At 36.9% G+C, this 22957-nt stretch overlaps 1 protein-coding gene across 2 annotated transcripts in view; it reads right to left on the bottom strand.

Annotated features, from left to right (window-relative positions):
- Positions 1–31: 31 nt before the first annotated feature.
- Positions 32–22957, bottom strand: part of SECISBP2L (SECIS binding protein 2 like) — a 65418-nt gene continuing 42492 nt past the window's right edge. For both annotated transcript variants that reach the window (XM_019442168.2, XM_019442167.2), the window contains 4 exons: positions 14820–15040; positions 13588–13742; positions 11615–11834; positions 32–4366 (listed from right to left, as the gene is read on the bottom strand). In XM_019442168.2, the coding sequence (XP_019297713.1) occupies positions 3681–4366; positions 11615–11834; positions 13588–13742; positions 14820–15040 (1282 nt within the window). In that variant the 3' untranslated portion in view covers positions 32–3680. The remainder of the gene's footprint in view (positions 4367–11614; positions 11835–13587; positions 13743–14819; positions 15041–22957) is intronic.

Raw genomic sequence — 22957 nt, 5'->3', positions numbered from 1 at the left:
TTCCTTAAGTACTTATTCTGAAATGATAGACTACATTTCAATAATCATTTTATTAGTTACAGAAGAATCTCAACTAGTATTTACATAGTGCAAAAAAGCTGTTATTACCCCTAAAATGTGATATAACAATTATCCTTCAAACAACAAAAGAACAAGATGAAAATCTTTTCATGTTATAATTCACTAATTTTGCTTTTTTTTTTATTAGAGCATTACAATTAAGACATTAAATTATAAACTCATGTGGTATATTTAGAAATTAAATTACAAAATAACACAAATACTTTTAAGGTGTGTTGTGCCAACAAAGTTTAAATTTTTATCATTAATTAAGATTCAGATTTCAGCTTAGGTAAACCATTTGGCTGATTCTTTGATGTTTATAAAGGCTGGAAGGGGCAAAGGAAGAGGAAGATGTCTTTAAATAAATTATGTCACAGAAAAAATTTTAAAGCAAAAAATGATTACGTTTTTAAATGGAATAAGTTAATGTTCTAACCTGTTGGCACAACGTACAGGAAATACTTAAATGACAGGTTTGTTGTTTTTTTAAAGCAAACAGCAGCTTTACAAACAGTAATACTTCTTTATACATATATTAAAGTAACAATGTGTTAAGATTTAACAGTTTTATGTTGAAGAGTTGAAAAATGAATGTAGAGTTCACTACTCATTTGTACATTACGATACCCACCCCACCCACCTCCCCCAGCTTATTAAGAAATCAGACAAGTACATTATTTGAATATTAATTTTTCAATACTTAAACTATGTGAATTCCTTTTGACTAATTCTTTTCCAAATACTGGAAGCATATAAAATACCCTCTCTGCAAAAATGACCTCCAATCAAAGCCTTTAAAAACTTTTCAATGTATAACACACATTATTTTTCCCATGTTTAGTCAAAAGAAATATATTACATCATTTACAAACATATTTAAACCAAAATTAAGCTAGTGTGAACATTTGTCTTTTGAGAAGTAATCTTCACAGCAAACAATCCTACTGAAGCAGAAATCTAGTTCTGGGAGTGCAATTCATATTATAATTCATATACTTATGTACTGAAATAGAAATCTAATATTAATTATTGCCATAAAACAACCTCTACACACTAAGAAAAAAAATCACTATGGTTTTCATTTCTTGTGATAATGAACCCCTACTCTTATCATTAGGTCTCCGAAGAGGCACCCACTCCCAGTTCCGAACAAAAAAACGAAAAACAAAAAAACCCCACTTTCCTATTTTCACACCTCCTCCTGTATAGAATACACAAATTCCAGAATTTATCTAAAGGAAACAAATTATAAAGACATTATTAATACTTATTTAAGCATACTATCGACACAGTAGCATCTCCTTTAATAAATTTTGGGTAGTCCTCTAGAAGTGACCTGTCTCGTATAAAAAAGGCTGTGGTCCCTTGGGTTTGCCGGCAGAAGATCCTGCACGTGCAAGAGCATTTATCGAACACAGAATTGAACACTTCTGAAGTCTATAGTAAACTTAAAAGTTACTGGTGTTCTGGAGATTTCCTCAACTTCTCTTTTGATACAAATGTCAAAAATGTAAAACGACAGTTCTCATTCAGAAGAGATATAAAATGTAAGAAACCTTTGAAAAGCCAATACCTCAAGATCAAGAGTCATCTGAATCACTGACACCGAGCAAAGGAAATTTACACCATAAAAAGTATGAAAAGTTTTTAAATTCACTTTTAAGATTGTCAGTAGTTCAAAATCTCTATCATTTCTTTAAACCAACTAACACTTCCCAAATGTGAAGACACAGTAAGATCTGCCACATCTATATCCATGATTACTATTTCAGAGGCTTCATTCCTTACATGCTGTGTTCCTTTAAGTGCTAAATACTTTGTGCCTAAGAAGTCTACACTGGAGAACAGTTTAGACAGGGCAGTACAATAATGTCCCCTTTTAGCACACTAATAAAGTTGACACACTGGCATTTTCTATACAGCAATGCTCCTAAACTTTCACAATGCACAGATACTAAATAATCACCCAAGAATCTGATCTCTCTAGTATTAATGCCAGCATTATAAAACATCAAAACTAGTGCAGTAGTCTCAATGAGTTCAGTAGAAAACCTGCCCAATTCTTCTCTCCTGCCTCTGTGAGGCAAAGCCCTACCCCATGAAATCAGAGCAGGGAAAATACCCCTCCCTCCTCAGTTCTGTAACTGCTTGTGGGAGTTCTTGCTGGCGCCTGTGTGCTTGTGTGTGTGTGTGTGTGTGTGTGTGTGGTCAGCTGGAAGCTAGGGATGGGGGAAGAGGTTGGAGGGAAGAGAGAAAAATAGGTAATCTATAATTCTCCCAACATTACATAAACTTGTAGAGGTCACTACCAGGTGACTGACCAGCAAATAAAACATTTAGCTCAGTATGTTTAAATTCTCCCAAGCAGATATACACATTCCTTGAGAAGGGCAGAGATAAGTAAGAGTGATCAAGAATTAATACCTGCCTAGATCTGTGTCCTCTAAATTATCTTATAGTTTCAGCACAATTAGAACAACTTTCTCTCTTCTTCAATACTTGCTTTTCCAAGCCTTGATTATCAGGATATATGTTATAAGTTGTGTGAAGTTCCTTTCCCTGACCTCCTATCAGTAACTATGGTGGGTGTTACATGGCAGGTGCTCAGGGCTAGGGACAAAATATGTATTTTTTTTTTTTTAAGGTGAAATGATTTTTCACTCAGGACAAGTTTGGATACCTAATCAAATCCAGATAGCAAATCTAGAGGGTCCCAAATCAGAAGCATGCAAGAGAACACACCAATATAAGACTTTGTTTTGTAATAGTTTACACGTAAGTGCTACAGTCATAGAATCGGTTACAGTTATTCATCTGCCACAATCTGCCTAACTTGATGTAAATACGAGTATGTACAAGAGCATTCCTGAGGTAAGTAAGAAGTAAATAGGAGACAGAACCTAGCAGGTCCTATCGTGGGTGACTTTTCACTATTAAAGACAACATCTATCACTTCCCACAAGTAAGGCCAGCTCCAATGTATCGTGGTGGTTCCTTTGCTAACCTAAGTATTGGAGGGTCTGTTTTAGCCCACTGCAACTTTAATCACAATGATCAATGGCTTCTGAAATAAGCATCTGTGGACCAAAGAAAAGTTACATCAATTTTTAACACAAAACATTTGTGAACTTAGTTACCCTCCGCTTTTTTTTTTTTTTTTTCAATTTTCCAAATCTACCTCCGATTCTTTTTTAAAGAAGCCCAAACAACTTCTGATCAAATTAGAGTGAAGGAGGCAGTCCTGAAGCAAACACTGGTAACTGCTCTTAGCCTTAGAATCTGGATCTTTAACTTTCAAAATGACTCTAAAGAGGCATTTCAAATTTACTTTCTTTTTTAAAACCTAGTTGTCTTCTATTTTTAATCATTATTTTCCATAACAAAATAAGCTCTAACAATTCTGAATTTCCACACAGCTCTTAGAAAGACACTTAGATGCTAATTAAAAGCTAAGCTACAGATTATAATAAAACAAGTAAAAGACAGCTACAAAAATATTTGTCAGAAATTAAATACATATATTAAATACCGGACAGTGCAAAATGTTGAGATGAAGCATAAAAGATAATGGCTGCAACCCTTACACAGTTGGAGACAGACAGCTGACATTTCCTGAGTTATAGACTTGGGGGCGTATAATTAAGATCAGAGGGCTCGTTGTTCCGTGAGCTGCAGCTGCTGGGCTTCTTCTGCTGCTCCTGACCTGCCTGGTGGTCAGTAGTCCAGGCCTCACCATCTATCCCTGGTTCCGGCACTTCAGGCGCCTCTGCCTCCTCTTCTCCACTTTGCTCTGCATTGTCTTCCTCAGAACCATTAAGGGTTTTTCCAAGCTGAAGAGTCTCCATTGTTCTCTGGGTCTCAGAGACCCAAGACTCAATTCTACTATTGAGCTGTACTTCTACAGATATGGGTTCATGAGTATAATCCTCCTCCTCCTCCTCCTCTTCATCATCCTCTTCTTCGAGCATGCCAGGTACAAGGGTGCTGGTGGTGCTGGTGATGGAGGAATTCAAAAGATCTCGGCAACTGCCATCCAAAGAACCGGTCTCTGTACTCTGCTGGGAGGCCCACTCCAGGTCATCTGGCTTCGCTTCCTCTTTATCGCTCACTGTTGGTTTCCCAGGGTTTGTAGCTGAGGTAGTACCACCTGCAGCCAGTGATGACGGCTGCTTACCCACAGGGGCTGTGTCAAACTGAAGTTTACTGGGTTTTTCGGATGTGCTATGCTTAGAGGAAACCTCTCTCTCATTTTCTGATGTTTCTAGTCCATCTGACGTTTCCACCATGTTTCTCCAATTTGTTTCTGCAGATACCAAACAGATTTTTAAAAACCAGAACACGGTTTCAGAATCATGCAACTCTTAAAAGAGGGAAGAACAAAATTTGTTGGCTCACCAACTGGTTGGAAAAACTAAAATCTTAGTTTATTCTAGTACTGGTTTAAATGTTATAAAAGGAAAACAATTCTCAAAAATGTACACTTAAGATAAAGAAACAAGGAGGCAAAAGTAAGTGTATTAATGCCTCAGATGCACAAGATCTTATACCAACAGTAGCTCACTGGTGTTTAGATATAAAATCCGTATCTTCATGAAAATCAATGAATTGCCTTTTTATTCTTTTTTCTTTTTTGGCCCAGAGGTGTACTGGGCCCAATGATCCTCAAGTCACAGATAGCAGAGCCAAGATATCCAACAGAAATAGTTCTAATTTGGCATGTTTGTGTCATGCTCCCACACCAAGTTATGGGAGAGTTGTCTTAACCTGCAATGGGACTTATGTTTCCATTGATAAGCAAAGAAGCCATCCATGTATTTTTAACATTTGTGAAAATTTGTTTTAGAATTTATGTAGCTGGGCTTACCAAATGAATTTGGTAGCTAAAAAAAGAAATGTTATTACATAATATAGTGGTAATAACCTAAGTTATTTTTAATGACAGGAAGTCAATTTAAAGGAAACAAACATACAAAGAATGAGGAGACAAAAGACAGCTCTTCTACCCCTTTTTTTCCTGTGTTTATTTTTCTTTCATTTTTTATTATTTAGGTATAATGGACATATTGTATTAATTTTAGTTGTACAACATAATGGTTTGGTATTTATACATATTGGAAAATGACTGCCTTAACAAGTCAACATCTGTTACCACATAGTTACCAAAAAAATGCTTTTTTCTTGGGATGAGGATTTTTAGATCTACTTTATAACAATTTTCAAATATGCAATCCAGTATTATCAATTATGTCTCCATGTTGTAGGTTATATCCCATGACTTATCTATTTTATAACAGGAAGTCTGTACCCTTTGACACCCTTCACGCACTTCACCCACTCCCTACGACTCTGGCACCCACATACATGTACAAGACACACACTCCATCTTCTTTATCCATTCATCCACTGAGGGGCACTCAGGTTCCAAGCTACTGTGAACAGTGATGAAATGAACAAGGGAGTAGAGATATCTCTTTGGGATAATGATTTCATTTCCTTGGGTATATATGCAGAATATGGACTAAAAATCATATGATATTTCTATTTTTACTTTTTTAAGGTACCTCCATACGATTTTCTGTAGTGGCTGCATCAATTTACATTCTCACACTGTACAAGGATTCTCTTTTCTCTACATCCTTATCTGATATTTTTTGTCTTTCTGATAATAGCCATTTTAACAGTTGTCAGGTGGTGTATATATATGTATCTTGTTGTAGTTTCAATTTGCATTTCCCTGGTAATTAGTGACACTGAACACCTTTTTATGTTGGCCATATGTATGTCTTCTTTGGAAAAGTGTCTATTCAGATCCTCTGCTCACTTTTTAATTGGATTGTTGGTTTTTTATTAGTGAGTTGTATGAGGTCTGTGTATATTTTGGATATTAACCCCCTATCAGATACGTGATTTGAAAGCATTCTCTCCCACTCAGTAGGTTGCCTTTTCATTTTGTTGATTCCCTCTGCTGTGTGCAAAGTTTTTAGCTTTTTGATGTAGTCCCACTTATTTATTTTTGCCTTTAAAAAAAAAAACAGCCCCCCTTCTATTTGCATTATAGCTGCTATTTGCAGTTTAAGTATAATGGTCAAGCTGTAGTGATAAAGCAAGTTTATTCATATTAATATAGTGAATTTGATTGTCACCTATCAACTATATACTGATAAAGACCATATTTTGGGCACCTGAAATCAGGGCACATGCTTTGGGAAAAAAAACTTTCTTTTCTATAGTTAATTCAAATTTGCAATAGGTCCTTTCCACTCTTCCACCTCATGAAAAAAAAAAAAAACAAAAAAAACCCCACAATAAAAACCAAACCTATTCCTCCTCTTATATTCTCATTCTTAGTTAATAACATTATCATTTTCATAGTCTCAAAGCAAAAGAACACACAGTAATCCTTGAAACCCTATCTATTGCCCTGACTATATCTCTTTATTCCATTGAACTCATAATTATACCATCTCACTTCTATCTCAAAAACTACTAAATTTGGTCACTACTGCCTTAGCTCAAGCCTTCTTTATCTTGCTATACATCTACATATAAACATAATTGGTTTTGTGAATTGGTCACGTCACTGTCTAACTGGCTTTCTATTACCCTAGGAGACAATCCCAACACCTTAGCTTGGCATAATCAAAGCCCTCCATGATCTGACCCTTACCTGTCTTTCTGGTCCCATTCATTATAACCCTTGGTCACACATTCTATGCTTGGGGTCTCTCTGAATTCTCATTCCTCCCAAAGTCATAACTTCTGTTTACAATTTCTTGCTTTGCATAAGCTGTTCTTTTCACAGATGTTTTCCTCCTTTACCCTTCAGACTCCCACTCATCTTTGAAAACCATCCTTAAATGTCAATTCTTTTCTGAAGTCTTTCCTGACTTTCCACTAACTTAAATTCCCACAGAACTTTTGCATACAGTTCCAAAGCACTTGTTTTGTGTTTGCTGTGCCGCCCCCCCTCCCTTCTCCTTCCCACTCCCACTCATCTCTGTGTCCCTATGGTTGGCATATAATAAGTGTTGGAGACAAAAAAAGCCTATTAAATGAAAAATGCCACACATATATTTAATTATGCCCCCCCCCCGAAAACTTTAAAAAGGCATACATTTTTTTGAAGTTTTAGATGCACTTTTACATTCCTTCTAACAGTTTTTTTTCCTCCTTCAAAAGTTTAAGAATTCACTTGGGTCTTGGAAAAAGTTCCACCTCTCCCTTGGCCATGAGTCAAAGAACAGGAAAAAGGAAGGTCAGGATACTAGGTTAGGCTGATCTCTCTCCAGGATCAACTTTGGGCTTTCATCTACTTGGACAGGTGAGCTGAAAGCCCACATGGTTCCTTGGGAAAGGAAAAGGAGATATGACCTTAGAAGCAGAGACAAAGGATTCTGCTATTTAGCCATCAAGAGACTTGTCACAACAATCAAAAAGCCACCTAGATCACACATCCACTGGGGAGGGAAGGCCTATGATCCCACCTTAAAGTAATAGGTGAAGCTTGATCAACAGTTGAGGAGTGCCACAAACACATGAATACAACATGGAGAAACAGAAGAATAAGAAAGTGCCATCATTCTCTATGGGATAGGAGAAATCTGATTGGAATGGGGAGGGGGATAGTCTAAATCCAGAACAGAACCTCTAGAAGTCCACTTATGATGAAGGGAACAGGAAGCAAGTTAAAGGCAGAACCAAAGATCTCAACAAACCTGGAAACGGCACTGATCCAAACCTATCCTGCTTCTGAATTGTTTATTGTAGCAGAACTTACTCAGTAGAGCTCTTCTTTGCTTATTAATCCCTCTATGCTTTCCTGTTTTGTTTACTGGGTCCTTGTTATTTGTCTTTTAAACTTTCAAATCAGTAGTGATTTATCAGAGGATGAGATGTGTGTATTTCTCCTTTCAGTCAGTACTCACAGGAAAGCTATCCATCTTTAGATAGTTATATATGAAAGAATAAGCAAATGAGTTCAAGAAACTACAGAAGAAGGGGTGATAGTAGAGAATGAGCAGGAAATTCAGGATAGAAGGACTACACATCAAGGCTGTCCCCCTCATAAGTGGTTACCGAAAACCTATTATATTATCCTATTATGAACTCATACAACAGACAGGGAATACAATCACACTGGCTAAGAATGCAGATTCTAGAGACGGATTCACCCACTGCACGGCACTGGCAAGTTATTTACCTCTCTTCATCTTAGCCTCATCTGTACAATGCAGTACACTATTTCTTATTTCATAGGGTTGCTCAGAAAACTGAACATATTAGCGTGAAATGCTTGGAAAAGTGCCTAGCACATAGTAAGAATTCAGTGAGATATTATTATGTATCAAGTGGCCATTGTGTGCCAAGTTCCTATATCAAAGAACTTACAACTTAGTTGGGATTTATGTTCAAAACTATTTGTTTCAGGTAATAAATATGATAGAATTGAGACTCAGCGCAGGTGGAAGGAAAACATAAGCAAAGAAAACAAGGGTACACAAAGGACAGTAAGACTGTACTATCACAGGAGGTTTTCTAGTCTACCAATGATTAGCATCCTTTTCCAAGCTTTGGTTTTCTTTACACTCGGTGGGGCGGGGGAGGAACATTTTAGAAATCCGGCATCTTCCAGAAATGGAAAACGCTACTTGCTGTCTACCCAACAGTTATTCCCCGTTTTCTTCCTGGATAACAGAACCCCCAAACTTGGGATGAACTTGAGCCTAGTCCCAGAGGATGAATTAAAATAGCTCTCAGACTATCATGGTTATCCTATCCCTCCTATGCCAAATACTCCCTTGCCTTAGTCTCCCTTGCAGCTAAAAGTAGTCACAAGATTGGTTCTAGCCAAATGAAACAAAAGAAGTCTTCTGAAAATGGTTTCTTCACTGATAAAAGGAACTCACTGCCTGAACTTCCTGCTTTTGACTACTAATGCCGAGAGCCACAGCAGCTACTTATGAACATGAGATGATAAGCACAGGAGAAAAAGCTACAGACTGAGAATGGAAGAACAGAAAAAAAGAAAAAGCTAAGGACTTTGATGACACTGTGAAATACTTAAATATACTAACTTCTTAGGCCACATTAGTGCACTTTCTATTTGTTGCTGAATACATCTGATACAAAAAGAATAACTTCATACTTTCTTCTCAATGTTATCTGTGGTTACCTTCCACTCATTTTGTTGGTGTCCTGATAAATCAGCTCATCTTCAAGATTCTGTCTAAATCTCTCCTTAGGATCAACCATTAGCTCTACTAAAACAAACAAACAAACAAACAAACAAACAAACAAACAAATGACAACTACAGGCCCAAAATGGTGTCACTTAGACTGAGTTCCCAAACTGAAGTTTAATTCCCAATCAAATTGCAGTTTCAACTTCCTGTACAAATGTGGCCTTAACCAGGAAGTCAGGAAATTTTTCCATCAGCACCAATGAGTCCATCACCTGGGTCCTCTCCATCCCCCAAAGAAAGATGAGGTAATCTGCATAAGACCCCTCCCGTGTTCCGCCAGCAAACAGTCGCACCTAGAAAAATCTTTTTCTCCTCCTAATGACTTTCTTGCCTCCCCCATCTATAAAAAGCTTCCATTTTGTACAACTCTTCAGAGTGCCTCTCTACCTGCTAGACGGTGGCTGCCCAATTCATGAATCATTTAATAAAGCTAATTCGATCTCCAAACACATTGGTTGAATTTTGTTTTTTAACAGCTCATAGAATTTTAGCTTTGAATGGAACCTTATAGATGACCTAGACGAACCCTCCTCATTTCACTAAAGAGAAATCTGAGTCCCAGAAATTAATCAATTATTTCTCACTCCCCTAGGCAGAATGTGAAAAAGCCAAGGCTTCCATCTTTGAACACTTTAAATTTGGTGCTTTTTGAAAACATCTCCTAAGTCTTTGAGGAGAGAGGTTCTTTTTAGAACTTTTCTTTTCATGTGCCCAAATGACGATCACTATCAATTGCTCAAATCCAGTTTTATGAATTTACCTTGCAGTTTGCTTTTGAGATCTGCAGATCGTTATACAGACAGAAGCAAACTCATTTACAAAGCTGGCACTTTATCTTCTTTATTTTCAACTGGTGTCAACTTCAGACAAAGATACACGTCTGCCTCTAAGCCAGTAACACTTAACCTTGGTCTGAGGTTTCCTAAAGTCCCACAGTAACTTGTTATCTGCCTCTGGCCTAGAATTTTGTCAAAAGCATTCCAAACATTTAACTACAATTACAGACAGAAGACTAGCAAAGGGAGTGTGAGAAAAAAGGGAAAAAAATGAGGGTCTGTTTTTTTTAATGTTAAATTTTAGGTGGTAACATGCTATTCAATAAACTTCTAGAGAAAGAAACAAAGAAAGAAACAAACAAAAAAGAAAAGAAAAGAAAAGAAAAGAAAAGAAAAGAAAAGAAAAGAAAAGAAAAGAAAAGAAAAAAGAAGAAACGAAAAGACAAGAAAGAGAAAAGAAAGAAGAACCAGGAGCCACGTTAAAGGAGGTGGCTATACTATTTTTAAAAAGAAAAAAATTGGGAAATGAATTAGAAACTAGATCATGAAAAGTGGGGAACTTAAAGAGTTCAAAGTATTATATAGAAACAAGGCAAGGAAACTACTAAAACATATAGTGCAATAAATAATGTTATTTTAAACATTGTATGTTAAAAAAAAAAACAAAAAAAAAACACAGGCCCAAAATGGCATCACTGAGGCCAAATCACCAAACCAGAGCTTAATATCTAACCTAATCCCAGTTTCGACCTCCCCTAGAAATAGAAGTCTGAAGAGTTTTCTGGTCAGCACCAGTGAGGTAATCTGTCACAAGGGCCCTCTCCACCCCCAACAGGAAAATGAGACAATCCACCTAAATAAGACCCCTTGCCTATCCCCCTCAAGGAAGGTGACCTTGCCAGACCTTGGCAGGAAGGATCCTTTCTTTTCTTTTGCTAATAACTTCCTTGCACCACCCACCTTCCTATAAAAACCTTCCATTTTGCACAGCTCCTCAGAGCTCTCCCCTACTTGCTAGATGGGATGTTGCCCAATGCACAAATCACTTATGAAAGCCAGTTAGATCTTTAAACTTACTCAGCTGAATTTTTGTTCTTTAACACACACAAATGCTGGGTTTTCGTCTATATTTCTTTTCAACTAGCATCAAATTTAACTCAAAACAAATGTCATATGTCTACATTTTATAAGCTTACAATCAATAATATTCAGGTCTTTTGTTTACTTAGTAAATACAAAACTTCAATAATAGAATATCAGCATGAAACCTCCTAGAATTTACTTAGTTATAGGTCACAAAGTATGACACATTTTGACTTTCAAATCCCTCTGGAGATTCTGGAAATGTGACTGAATTATAGGATCTCACAGAAAGTCTCAGCCCCAAACTGTCTCCTAATTTTTAATGGACATGTTTAATGCAATTTCTTAAACCAAAATTCTGACCAAAATATGAATAATCAGTAAGATAAAAACAAAAGGTAGCATTTATTTCAAAATTTCAATCATCTGAAATGATATATAACAACTTACCATATTCCTTTTCATTTACTTCAGAGATGGGTTCAGAAATAACACTGCAGAAAGAAATGGCGCTGGCTGCAGAGGGGTTCCGAGAGTGCCCCATGTGGTGTGGCACCTTCTTCACATTCTTTAAGGCCTCCTCAGCTTGTTCTTGTTCCATTGCGGCAACCATATCTTTGTATGCTTTCCTGGCTTCCTCCGTAAGTTCTACTAACTTATTAAACAGGCTCTAAAAAGGGATTGGGATTAGTCCATTTTTTGTCATGCTTTTTATTCCTATAATTAACAATAAATAGGGGCGCCTGGGTGGCTCAGTCAGTTAAGCATCCAACTCTTGATTTCAGCTCAGGTCATGATCTCATGGTTCATGAATTCAAGCCCCACACTGGCCTCAGCACTGTCAGTGCAGAGCCTGCTTGGGATTCTCTTACTCCATCTCCTCTCTGGATTCTCTCTCACTCCATCTCTCTCTGCCCCTCTCATACTCTTTCTCTCTCAAAGTAAATAAATAAAAACTTTAAAACAAAAAAATAAATAGTATCTCTACTGTTTCAGGATCAGACACACTTTCAATGAGCACAAATGGTATGCACACTGCAGAACTTTATAAAATACTCTGTAACTTTCAGATATTGTTTATATAATTCTCATAAGTCTGAGAAAATGTCTTTTTTTAAATTTCTTTTTTAATGTTTATTTATTTTTGAGAGAGAGAGACACAGTGCAAGCAGGGGGAGGGACAAAGAGGAGGGGAAGGGACAGAGAGAGAGGGAGACACAGACTCCAAAGCAGGATCCGGGCTCCTAGCTGTCAGCACAGAGCCTGACGCAGGGCTCAAACCCATGACTGTGAGATCATGACCTGAGTAGAAGTCAGATGCCCAACTGACTGAGCCACCCAGGCGCCCCTCCGAGGAAATTTCTTGATTCAGTATTAGTCACTAATTGTGATATACTAAAAGTTCTTGCAAAGTTTATCAATTCAACAACTGCACCCTTTAGTATCTGGCACTACAGTGAGTACAAAGATCACTGGAACACCATCTGCTCTCAAGGAAACTTCCATACGGCTGGAAGATGGGAGATACCAATGATTCAAGCAAGGTACCTTATCTTAAATGCCTTGAGATGTACAAAGTATTTTGGCTTTTGGAAGAAACATCAAATCTAACTGCTGAGCATTAAATATTTAAATATCAACATTAAATATATAAGTATAAAATACATAATAAAATACACAAAATCTAAACATTAAATCTAAACACTAAATATTAAACATTTAAATATATAAAAATAGTATGGATGGGAAGAAGGAAAATGGTCCATGAATGGTGTTACAAAATACTTCAAAATCAACTTCATAAAAAGGTCTTAAAATGTTATCAGTTAATAAGTATTAGGGGAGATGAGTAACTATTCTAATTATTAGTTATCAACCTATTATTATTATTATTATTATTATTATTACTATTTATTATCAGCTCCTATGGGCAAAGCTTTATTGGCAGACTAGGAGAGGAAGATAAAAGTATCGTGAGTGCAGAATTATTCTGACAATTGATTAGGAACTCCATCTTCTGAAAGAAAATCCTCTCCAATTAAAGCATTCTTCTCTCTCTTGACTCCAAGTAGCACAAAATATAGCCTTATATAAACTGAAGAAAATTATTTTATATTGTATAATATTGGATATCTTTACCCAGCAGTTAAATAAATTCTCAGATATTACAAAATTAAACCCAGAAGAAAAAAAACACTGTGGGAAAAATAGGAGCTAATATGTTTATAGCCAAAATATTCTAGGATTAATTTGTATAAATGGTTTCAACACTAAAAAGGAAATGTGGACTCAAGAATTTTCCACTCATCCCTGGGAGAATCATCTCACTTCTTTAAATGTTTAAACGTAACACTGGCGTGTGTCAACAGAAAATGTATGGAGGGAACAGGAGGGAGTGAGGGAGTGCATCCTCGAAGTCTTACCTCAGCACCAAAGTAGTTGAAGATTCCCACTACACTAACAGGAACCAGCTTGTTCACACAGCGTCCTAGAGCTTTTCTTCCAAGCGCAAACACAAAAGGAATTTCTTGTTCCCGTGCCATGGCTATAACATTATAGAGAGCCTCATCTAGTCCACCTGAGAAAGTCAACACATGCTGAGGTTTTAATTTACTTATTATTTTTTCCCCCATTAAGTAGGCTTCACACCCAGCATGGAGCCCAACGTAGGACCTGAACTCACTACCCTGAGATCAAGACCTGAGCTGAGATCAAGAGTTGGAGGCTTAACTGACTGAGCCACCCAGGTGCCTCTAATTTACTTATTTCTTAAATGGAGGTATTTTAGCACCCAGCGGCTAAAGCATAAAACACAGCAGCAAAGGATTCTATGAATACTTGTGGCACTTCTGCTGTTCCACACATTTTCCTATTGGAATTTATATATGAATATATATACATATTTTCTTTCTTTCCAATAAATTTTCCAATTCTTCAATGCCAATTTTTGTCTCTCCATAGGGATTAGTATAGAGGGAGTCAAACTTCGATACAATAAACATTTATTAAAACAGAAATTAAAATTGTTAATAGTGACTGATGTCTTTATTCTCTCAGCTCAAGTAGCAATGAGACGGACATATACTACTATTTTTATTGGCATTTTTCCCCCGTGGAGACTATTCCTACTACTGTTACTTCTGCATCTGTCTTCTCCAATTACCCAAAGTGGCTCCTCCATGAAAACAGACAAATCAGGGTGCATGAAACAGTAAAAAAGTATTGTGTGTGGGTTCCCATAAGAGCCTTTACATGTAACTGCTCATTTCTGAGGCAAATCACCATAAGCAAGAGCAGAGAACTTTAACTTTTATCAAAGGAAGGTAATCCAAGAATTTTAAAAGCAGAATACATTTGCAGAAATAAAGAAAGGTACTCTTATAAATAAGTCCTCACTCTGATTACAACAGAGGGGACACTTGGGGAATAAAATCCTTAACTAGTGTTCACAGATTAAGATTTCTTTATAGTCTGATCTCAATTTTATTACTTAATTTGAGGTAATGAAAGATTTCACTTTCTTTCATGTTCATCATTATGTTTCATATCTAATCTCTGCAAAGAAAGACATATGGCTTCCATTTTACAATTCAGTGTATATCCTACAGTTATACTAAATAAATATCAAAACACTTCAAAAGTAAAATGTTCATACCTTTTGACTGGATTTTTTCACAGTTTGGAGAAATTATAACACACTTGATCTTATTTAACTTCATATGCTTAGTAACCTCCCTTAGACCCATAACCAGCCGTCTCCTTGCTTTTGCTCTTACAGGATCTTTTTGGTAGATGCGTTCCTGAAAACTGACAAGCTCTTGAAGAAGAAGAGTCACACATTCATCAATCTCTTTACAAAGAACCTGATTGCAGTACCTGTAAAGGAAACCAAAAACAGGTAAGTCCATCCTAATTTATTTTTATGAAATTATAAAATTATGTTAGGAAAAAAAATATCCAATAAGAGGTTTTCATTAAAAAATCAACTCCTTAAAATCTCTTAATTAGGGGCGCCTGGATGGCGCAGTCGGTTAAGCGTCCGACTTCAGCCAGGTCACGATCTCGCGGTCCGTGAGTTCGAGCCCCGCGTCAGGCTCTGGGCTGATGGCTCGGAGCCTGGAGCCTGTTTCCGATTCTGTGTCTCCCTCTCTCTCTGCCCCTCCCCCGTTCATGCTCTGTCTCTCTCTGTCCCAAAAATAAATAAAAAAAAACGTTGAAAAAAAAGAAGAAAAAAGAAAAAAAAAAAAAAAAAAAAAAAAAATCTCTTAATTAAATGGGCAGAAAACATGAAGAGACACTTCTCTAAAGAAGACATCCAGATGGCCAACAGGCACATGAAAAGATGCTCAATATCGCTCCTCATCAGGAAAATACAAATCAAAACCACACTCAGATATCATCTCACGCCAAAGTGGCTAAAATGAACAAATCAGGAGACTATAGATGCTGGACAGAATGTGGAGAAACGGGAACCCTCTTGCACTGTTGGTGGGAATGCAAACTGGTGCAGCCGCTCTGGAAAACAGTGTGGAGGTTCCTCAAAAAATTAAAAATAGATCTACCCTATGACCCAGCAGTAGTACTGCTAGGAATTTACCCAAGGGATACAGGAGTACTGATGCATAGGGGCACTTGTACCCCAGTGTTTATAGCAGCACTCTCAACAATAGCCAAATTATGGAAAGAGCCTAAATGTCCATCAACTGACAAATGGATAAAGAAATTGTAGTTTATATACATAATGGAATACTACGTTGCAATGAGAAAGAATGAAATATGGCCTTTTGTAGCAAAGTGGATAGAACTGGAGAGTGTTATGCTGAGTGAAATAAGTCATACAGAGAAAGACAGATACCATATGTTTTCACTCTTATGTGGATCCTAAGAAACTTAACAGAAGTCTGTGGGGGAGGGGAAGAAAGAAAAAAAAAAAAAGAGAGGGAGAGAGCCAAACCATAAGAGACTCTTAAAAACTGAAAACAAACTGAGGGTTGATGGGGGGTGGGAGGGAGGGGAGGGTGGATGATGGGTATTGAGGAGGACACCTTTTGGGATGAGCACTGGGTGTTGTATGGAAACCAATTAGACAATAAATTTCATATTTAAAAAAAATATCTTAATTAATTCCTATAGCAAATTAGAAAAAAGAAGAGTTTTTCTGGATTACATCAGCTTTTAAGGAAAGAGTGGATTATCCTCAAATAAGTACTACCCAAACTGCCAATTATTAAGGATATAAATCCAATGTTAACCTGTTATTTGATAAAAAGAGACATAATGTTGCTGGTAAGAAGATGTAAAGTTATTTCACTCCAGGGAATACTAATGATGCATTTAGTAGGAAAGAATAATTTCCTAGAAGCTAACTGAATGGCCTCATACCAACGAAGTCATCCTCCACATTCAGATAAGTCACAATCTCTGGGAATTGGCTTCCTTGACCATAAAAATAAGCAATTAGGTAAGCTGGCCTCAATGATTCCTCTAACTCTGAAAATCTATGGATGTAGCAGATGAACTCAGTAATTAAATTGAAACCAAAACCAAAGAGGTCTTGAGGTAAAGTCACATGCCTTTACAGTAAGCAAAGCAACTGAACAGGGCTCTTTGTGAGATCATGTATGGCTATAATGTGAGAAACAGGCAGTGAGTGAGGCCACTATAGTACTTAATTTCAGGGATAAGGAAGTCATCCAAGCTTACTTACTCCTATTTTTTTCAAGTTCTCATCCTTAACCTCTACTATAAGCCAGTACTTAACAACAAGGAGAACTGGTATAATTTATAACCTAAGACTAACCATGTAAGTAAATTTCCACTTCTGAATTATACTACATAGTAGAAAAATCTAGGCCTGCCCTAAAATTAGTGGGGGAAAAAAATTCTCCATTTTTTTTCTTTATGTGAGAAATGTTTAAATAAGTAAATAAATGTGACACTACTTTGGAAGAGAAGATAACAGGTGGACAGACTGAGGAAAGAATAACTATCAAAATTTGCAAAATTAAAGAATGCACTTAAAATGCATCAAAAATGTGGTTTTCTTCATTCTGTTTAACTTTCAAGCTATTTCATACACATGTAACATTTTATCCTCAAGTGTTTCCTTTGCTCCACATCTATTATTTGACATTTAATCAACTTTCCAAATTCAGGCAAAAAGTATTAACTCAAAATCAACAGTATAAAGAATGGCAACAGAATAGGAGGATCAAGATAGCAGAACAGGAAGATCCCAAACCATCTCCTGCCACAGACACACTAAATTACAACATCATATACAACTCTCTCTGAGAATGACTGAAGAACAGCAGAATAGCTCTTCTACAACTAAAGAGAAAAAGCCACACCAGGCAGGTAGGAAAGGCAGAAAAGGGGTCGAGTCAGGACCCACATCCCCTGCTCAGTGACCCCAAGCAGGAGGGATATCACCAACACAGAGGCTATCCTCCCTAAGGAGCAAAGGGTTCAAATCATATATCAAGCATGCCCACTCTTCCTGCACCAGGAAGATGAGGCCCCATAACATCTGGCTTTGAAAATGAGTGGGGCTTAACTCCAGGAGAGCTAGAAGGCTAAAGGAAATGGAGATTCCTCTCTTAAAGGGCACAGGCACAAACTCACTGGCTATGCGACCTAGCACAGAGGCAGCAGTTTGATAAGTGCCTGGGCCACACATGAAGATTTGCTAACTTTAGGGCATGTGCAGGAGGAGCAGGGATCTGTGGGAACTTTTTCCTGGAACAGAAGCACCGGCAGGAGCTATTTCTGTCACTTTTCTGATACTTTGCTAACACCGCTTGCCCTGCCTCAGCATTTCCCTGTGGACCCACCTCACCCAACATACTGGCCCCAATAGGCATCCCCCTCAAAGTGGCTCCCACCCCACTACAGCTAGCAGGTAGCCTCAATCAGATCCCATTCCACCAGACTCAGTGGCCAGCCTAGGCCAGGTTCAAGGCTCCCTCTAAAATAACTCTCACACCACAACACTCAGCCAAGTGGCCTTGACTGAGATGGGCACCCCCACAAAGCAGCTACTGCCCTGCCACACAGTAGGCATCTTCAGAATGGTGCCTCCCAAACCAGCTACAGTCCCGACCACCAAAATGCCTGCAACCATTACAGCAGGGCCTTTCACCCAGGTGCATCTGAGGCCAAACCCACATACCAGTGCGAACCCAGCAGTCACAGCCCAACCACAACAAGAGGGCACATGCAGTCCACATAAGGGACGCCCTTGAAGTACCTGGTTCTGGGGACCAGGGGACGCTGTGCTTCAAGGCCCCGCAGGATGCCTTCTACATTAGGCCACTCCATCAAAACCCTGAGACATAGCTAATATACCTAATACATCAAAACAAACAGCCAGGCAAAATGAGAAGACAGAGAAATATGTTTCCAATGAAAGAACAAGATAAAACCTCAGAAAATAATGAAAGAATTCAAAGTAATGGTCATAAAAATGTCCACCGAACTCAAGAAGAATGGATGAACATAGTGAGGATTTCAACAACAGATACAAAATATAAAAAAGGACTAATCAGAGCAGAAGATAAAATGAGAAATACACTAGAGGAAATCAAAAGCACATTAGATGACGCAGAAGAATGATCAGTGATCTGAAAGACAGGGTAGTGAGATTCACCCATGCTGAAGAGCAAGAAGACAAAACAATTTTTAAAAATGAGGAAAGGGGCATCTGAGTGGCTCAGTTGGTTAAATGTCCAACCCTTGATTTCAGCTCAGGTCATGATCTCATGGTTTATGAGTTCGAGCACCCATAGTGAGCTCTGTGCTGACAGTACAGAGTCTGCTGGTGATTCTCTCTCTCTCTGCTCCCCCCCCCCCCCACCAAAATAAACTTTTTTTTTTTTTAAATGATAGTTTAAGAGACTTCTGAGACAACATCAGGCACACTAACATTTACATTATAGGGGTCCCATAACAAGAAAAGGGAGAGAAAGGAGTAGAAAGCTTATTTGAGGGAAATTAGGGCAGAAAACTTGCCTAACCTGGGAAAGAAAACAGATATCCAGGTCCAGGAAGCACAGAGAACCAAAAATAATATGAATCCAAAGAGATCCACGCTAAAGACACATAATAACTAAGATGTCAAAAATTAAAGATCAGGAGATAATCTTAGAAGTCACAAGAAAAAAACCAACTAGTTACGTACAAGAGAACATACATAAGATTATCAGTTGATTTTTCAACAGAAACTTTGCAGGCAGAAGGGAATGGCACCATATATTCAAAGTGGCAAAAGGAAAAACCTACAACCCGAGAAATTTACTTGGCAAGATTACCATTCAGAATTGAAGAAGGAATGAAGATTTAAAGACAAAAGTTAAGGGAGCTCATCAACACTATACTGCCCTTGTAAGAAATGTTAAAGGGACTTCTTTAAGTGGAAGAGAAAAAGCCACAACTAGAAATAAGAAAATTTTAAAAGAAAAAAAATCTCACTATTAAAAGCAAATCTATTGTAAAGGTAGTGAATCAATTACTTATAAAGTTAGTGTGAAGGTTAAAAACCAAAAGTAGTAAAATCAATGATATCTACAATATTTAGTTAAGGGATACAAAACTAAACATGTAAATAAAGTATGTCAAAAACAAAATACTGCAGGGTGGGGAAAAATGTAGTACTTTTAGAATGTACTGTTTTTTGTTTTTTTTTTTAATTTTAGAGAGAGAGAACATGCACAAGTGGGGGTGAGGGAGGCAGAGAGAGAGAGAGAGAGAGAGAGAGAGAGAGAGAGAGAGAGAGATGAGAAACAGAATCTCCAGGAGGCTGCATGCTGAGCATGGGACTGACCCTGGAATCATTACCTGAACTGAAATCAAGTCCAACTCTTGATTTCGGTTCAGGTTGTGATCTCAGGAATCATGAGATCAAACCCCACATTGGGCTCTGCACTGAAAGCACGGAGCCTGCTTGGGATTATCTCCCTCTCTGCCCCACACCTGCTCGCATTCTCTCTCAAAATTAATGAACATTTAAAAAAAAAAAAAAAAAGTCAGACGCACAGCTGACTGAGCCATCCAGGTGGCCCAGAATAGGTTTGAACTTAAGCAATCATCAACTTAAATAAATTTACATACATAAGATATTATATATGAACTTCATGTTAAACAAACCAAAAGCCTGTAATAGATATACAGGAAATAAAGGAATCTAAACATAACACGAAAAAAGTTGTCAAATCACAAGGGAAGAGATCAAAACAAACAAAAAAACTACAAGAATTATAAAGACAACCAGAAACAAACAAACAAAAAAAATCACCAGTAAGTACATACCTATTGATAATTACTTTAAGTGTAAATGGAAGAAATATTACAATCAAAGACTCAGGTGGCTGAATGGATAAAAAAGCAAGACCCATCCATATGCTGCTTGTAACAGACTCAATTCAGACCAAAGACACATATGGACTGGAAGTGAAGAGATGGAAAAAGATTGTATGCACACAGAAATGAAAAGAAAGCTGGGTTAGCAATAGTTACATCAGACAAAACAGACTTTAAAACAAAGACTATACAAGAAACAAAGAAGGACATTAAATAATAGATGGATCAATCTAACAAGGGGATATAATATTGTAAATATCTGTGTACCCAACATAGAAGCACCCACATACATAAAGCAGATATTTTCAGACACAAAGGTAAAAATCAATAGTAACACAAGAATAGTAGGGAACTTTAACACTCCACTTACATCAATAGAGAGATCATCCAAAGAGAAAATCAATAAGGAAACCATGGCCTTAAACAACAGATTAGACCAGACAGACTTAAGAGATACATAAAGAACATTCCATCCAGAACAGCAAAATATACATTCTTAAGTGCATATGGAACCCTCTTCAGGATGGATCACCTGTTTGGCCACAAAATGAGTCTCAATACATTTAACAAGACTGAAATCATATCAAGCATCTTTTCAACTACAATGGGATAGAATTAGAAATCAATTACAAGGAAAAAAAAAACCTAGAAAAAAACACAAATATGAGGAAAATATGAGGAGACCAAATAACATGCAAACAAATAACCAAGAGGTCAAAGAAATCAAAGAGGAAATAAAAAAATATCTTGAGTCAAATGGAAATGGAAATACAACTTCCAAAATCTATGGGGACAGAGCAAAAATAATTCTAAGAAGGAAGTTTATAATGTTATATAGGCCTATTCTAAGAAACAAGAAAAATCTCCAATAAACAATCTAACCTTACATATAAAGAAACTAAAAAAATAAGAACAAAGCCCAAAGTTAGCAGAAGAAAGTAAATAATAAAGATCAAAGAGGAACTAAATGAAATAGAGGCTGAAAAAGAAACAATAGAAAAGATCAATGAAACCAAGAGCCAGTACTCTGAAAAGATAAACAATATTTATATAGACCTACATGGGACTATGTTAAGTGAAATAAATCAGACAGAGAAAAACTACCATATAATTTCATTTATATGTAGAATCTAAAAACCAGTGAACAAATAAAAAACAGAAACAGAACCATAAATACAGAGAATGAACTGACAGATGCCAAGGGGTGGCAGGTGGGAAGATGGGCAAAATGGGTGAAGAGAAGGGGAGATACCTGCTTTAAGGTATAATGGAATGGTAAGTCATAGGGATAAAAGGTACAACATAGGGAATATAGTCAACAGTATTGTAACAGCATTATATGATGACACATGGTAGCTATACCTGTGATGGGTGTAACAATGTAAACTTGTCAAATCATTATGTTGTACACTTGAAACTAATGTAATAATGTGTGTCAATTATACTTCAATTAAAAAAAAAGAAAAAGATTTAAAACAAGGACAATGATAAACCTTTACCTAGAAGGACTCCTCAAGAAAAAAAGAGGGGGCCCAATAAAATCAGAAATAAAAGAGAAGTTACAACTGACACCACAGAAATACAAAGAATTACAAAAGATCATTATGAAAAATTATACATCAATAAATTGGACAACCAAGAAGAAATGGATAAATTCCTAGAAACATAAAATCTTCCAAAACTGAATCATCAAGAAAAAGAAAATCTGAACACTGTTTACCAGTAATGAAATACCATCAATAATCAAAAAAAAAAAAAAAAAAAAAAAAAAAAAAAAATCCCAGCAAAACGTCCAGGACCAGACAGCTTCACAGGTAAATTCTACCACACACTTAAAGAAGAGTTAATACCTATCCTTCTGAAACTATTCCAAAAACAACAGTGTAGGAACACTTGCAAATTAATTCTATGCGATGCTGATACCAAAACCAAAGACATTACAAAAAAAGAAAATGACAGGTTAATACACCTGATGAATATAGATGCAAAAATCCTCAACAAAATATAGCAAACCAAATTCAATAATATATTAAAAGAATCACACACCATGATCAAATGGCATTTATTCCAGAGATGCAGAGATAATTCAATATCCACAAATCAACTGTCATACACATTAACAAAATGAAGGATAAAAATCATACAATCTTCTCAACAGATGCAGAAAAAAACATTTGACAAAAATTCAATATCCATTTATGATAAAAATTCTCAACAAAGCGGGTACAGAGAGAACATACCAAAACACAATAAAGACCAGAGATGACAAACCCCCAGTTAATATCACACTCCACAGTGAAAAAAATGAAAGCGTTTCCTCTAAGATCAGGAAAACAAGACAAAGATGCCCAGGCTTGCCACTTTTATTCAACACAGTACTGGGAATCTTAGTCACAGCAATCAGAGAAGAAAAGTAAATAAAAGGCATCCCAATTG

This window comes from Panthera pardus, unplaced genomic scaffold, assembly GCF_024362965.1.
Source record: "Panthera pardus isolate Hobbes unplaced genomic scaffold, ASM2436296v1 HiC_scaffold_24, whole genome shotgun sequence".
NCBI classification, from domain to species: domain Eukaryota; kingdom Metazoa; phylum Chordata; class Mammalia; order Carnivora; family Felidae; genus Panthera; species Panthera pardus.
The sequence above is the reverse complement of the archived record's forward strand: the minus strand, read 5'-3'. Positions and strand labels throughout refer to the sequence as shown.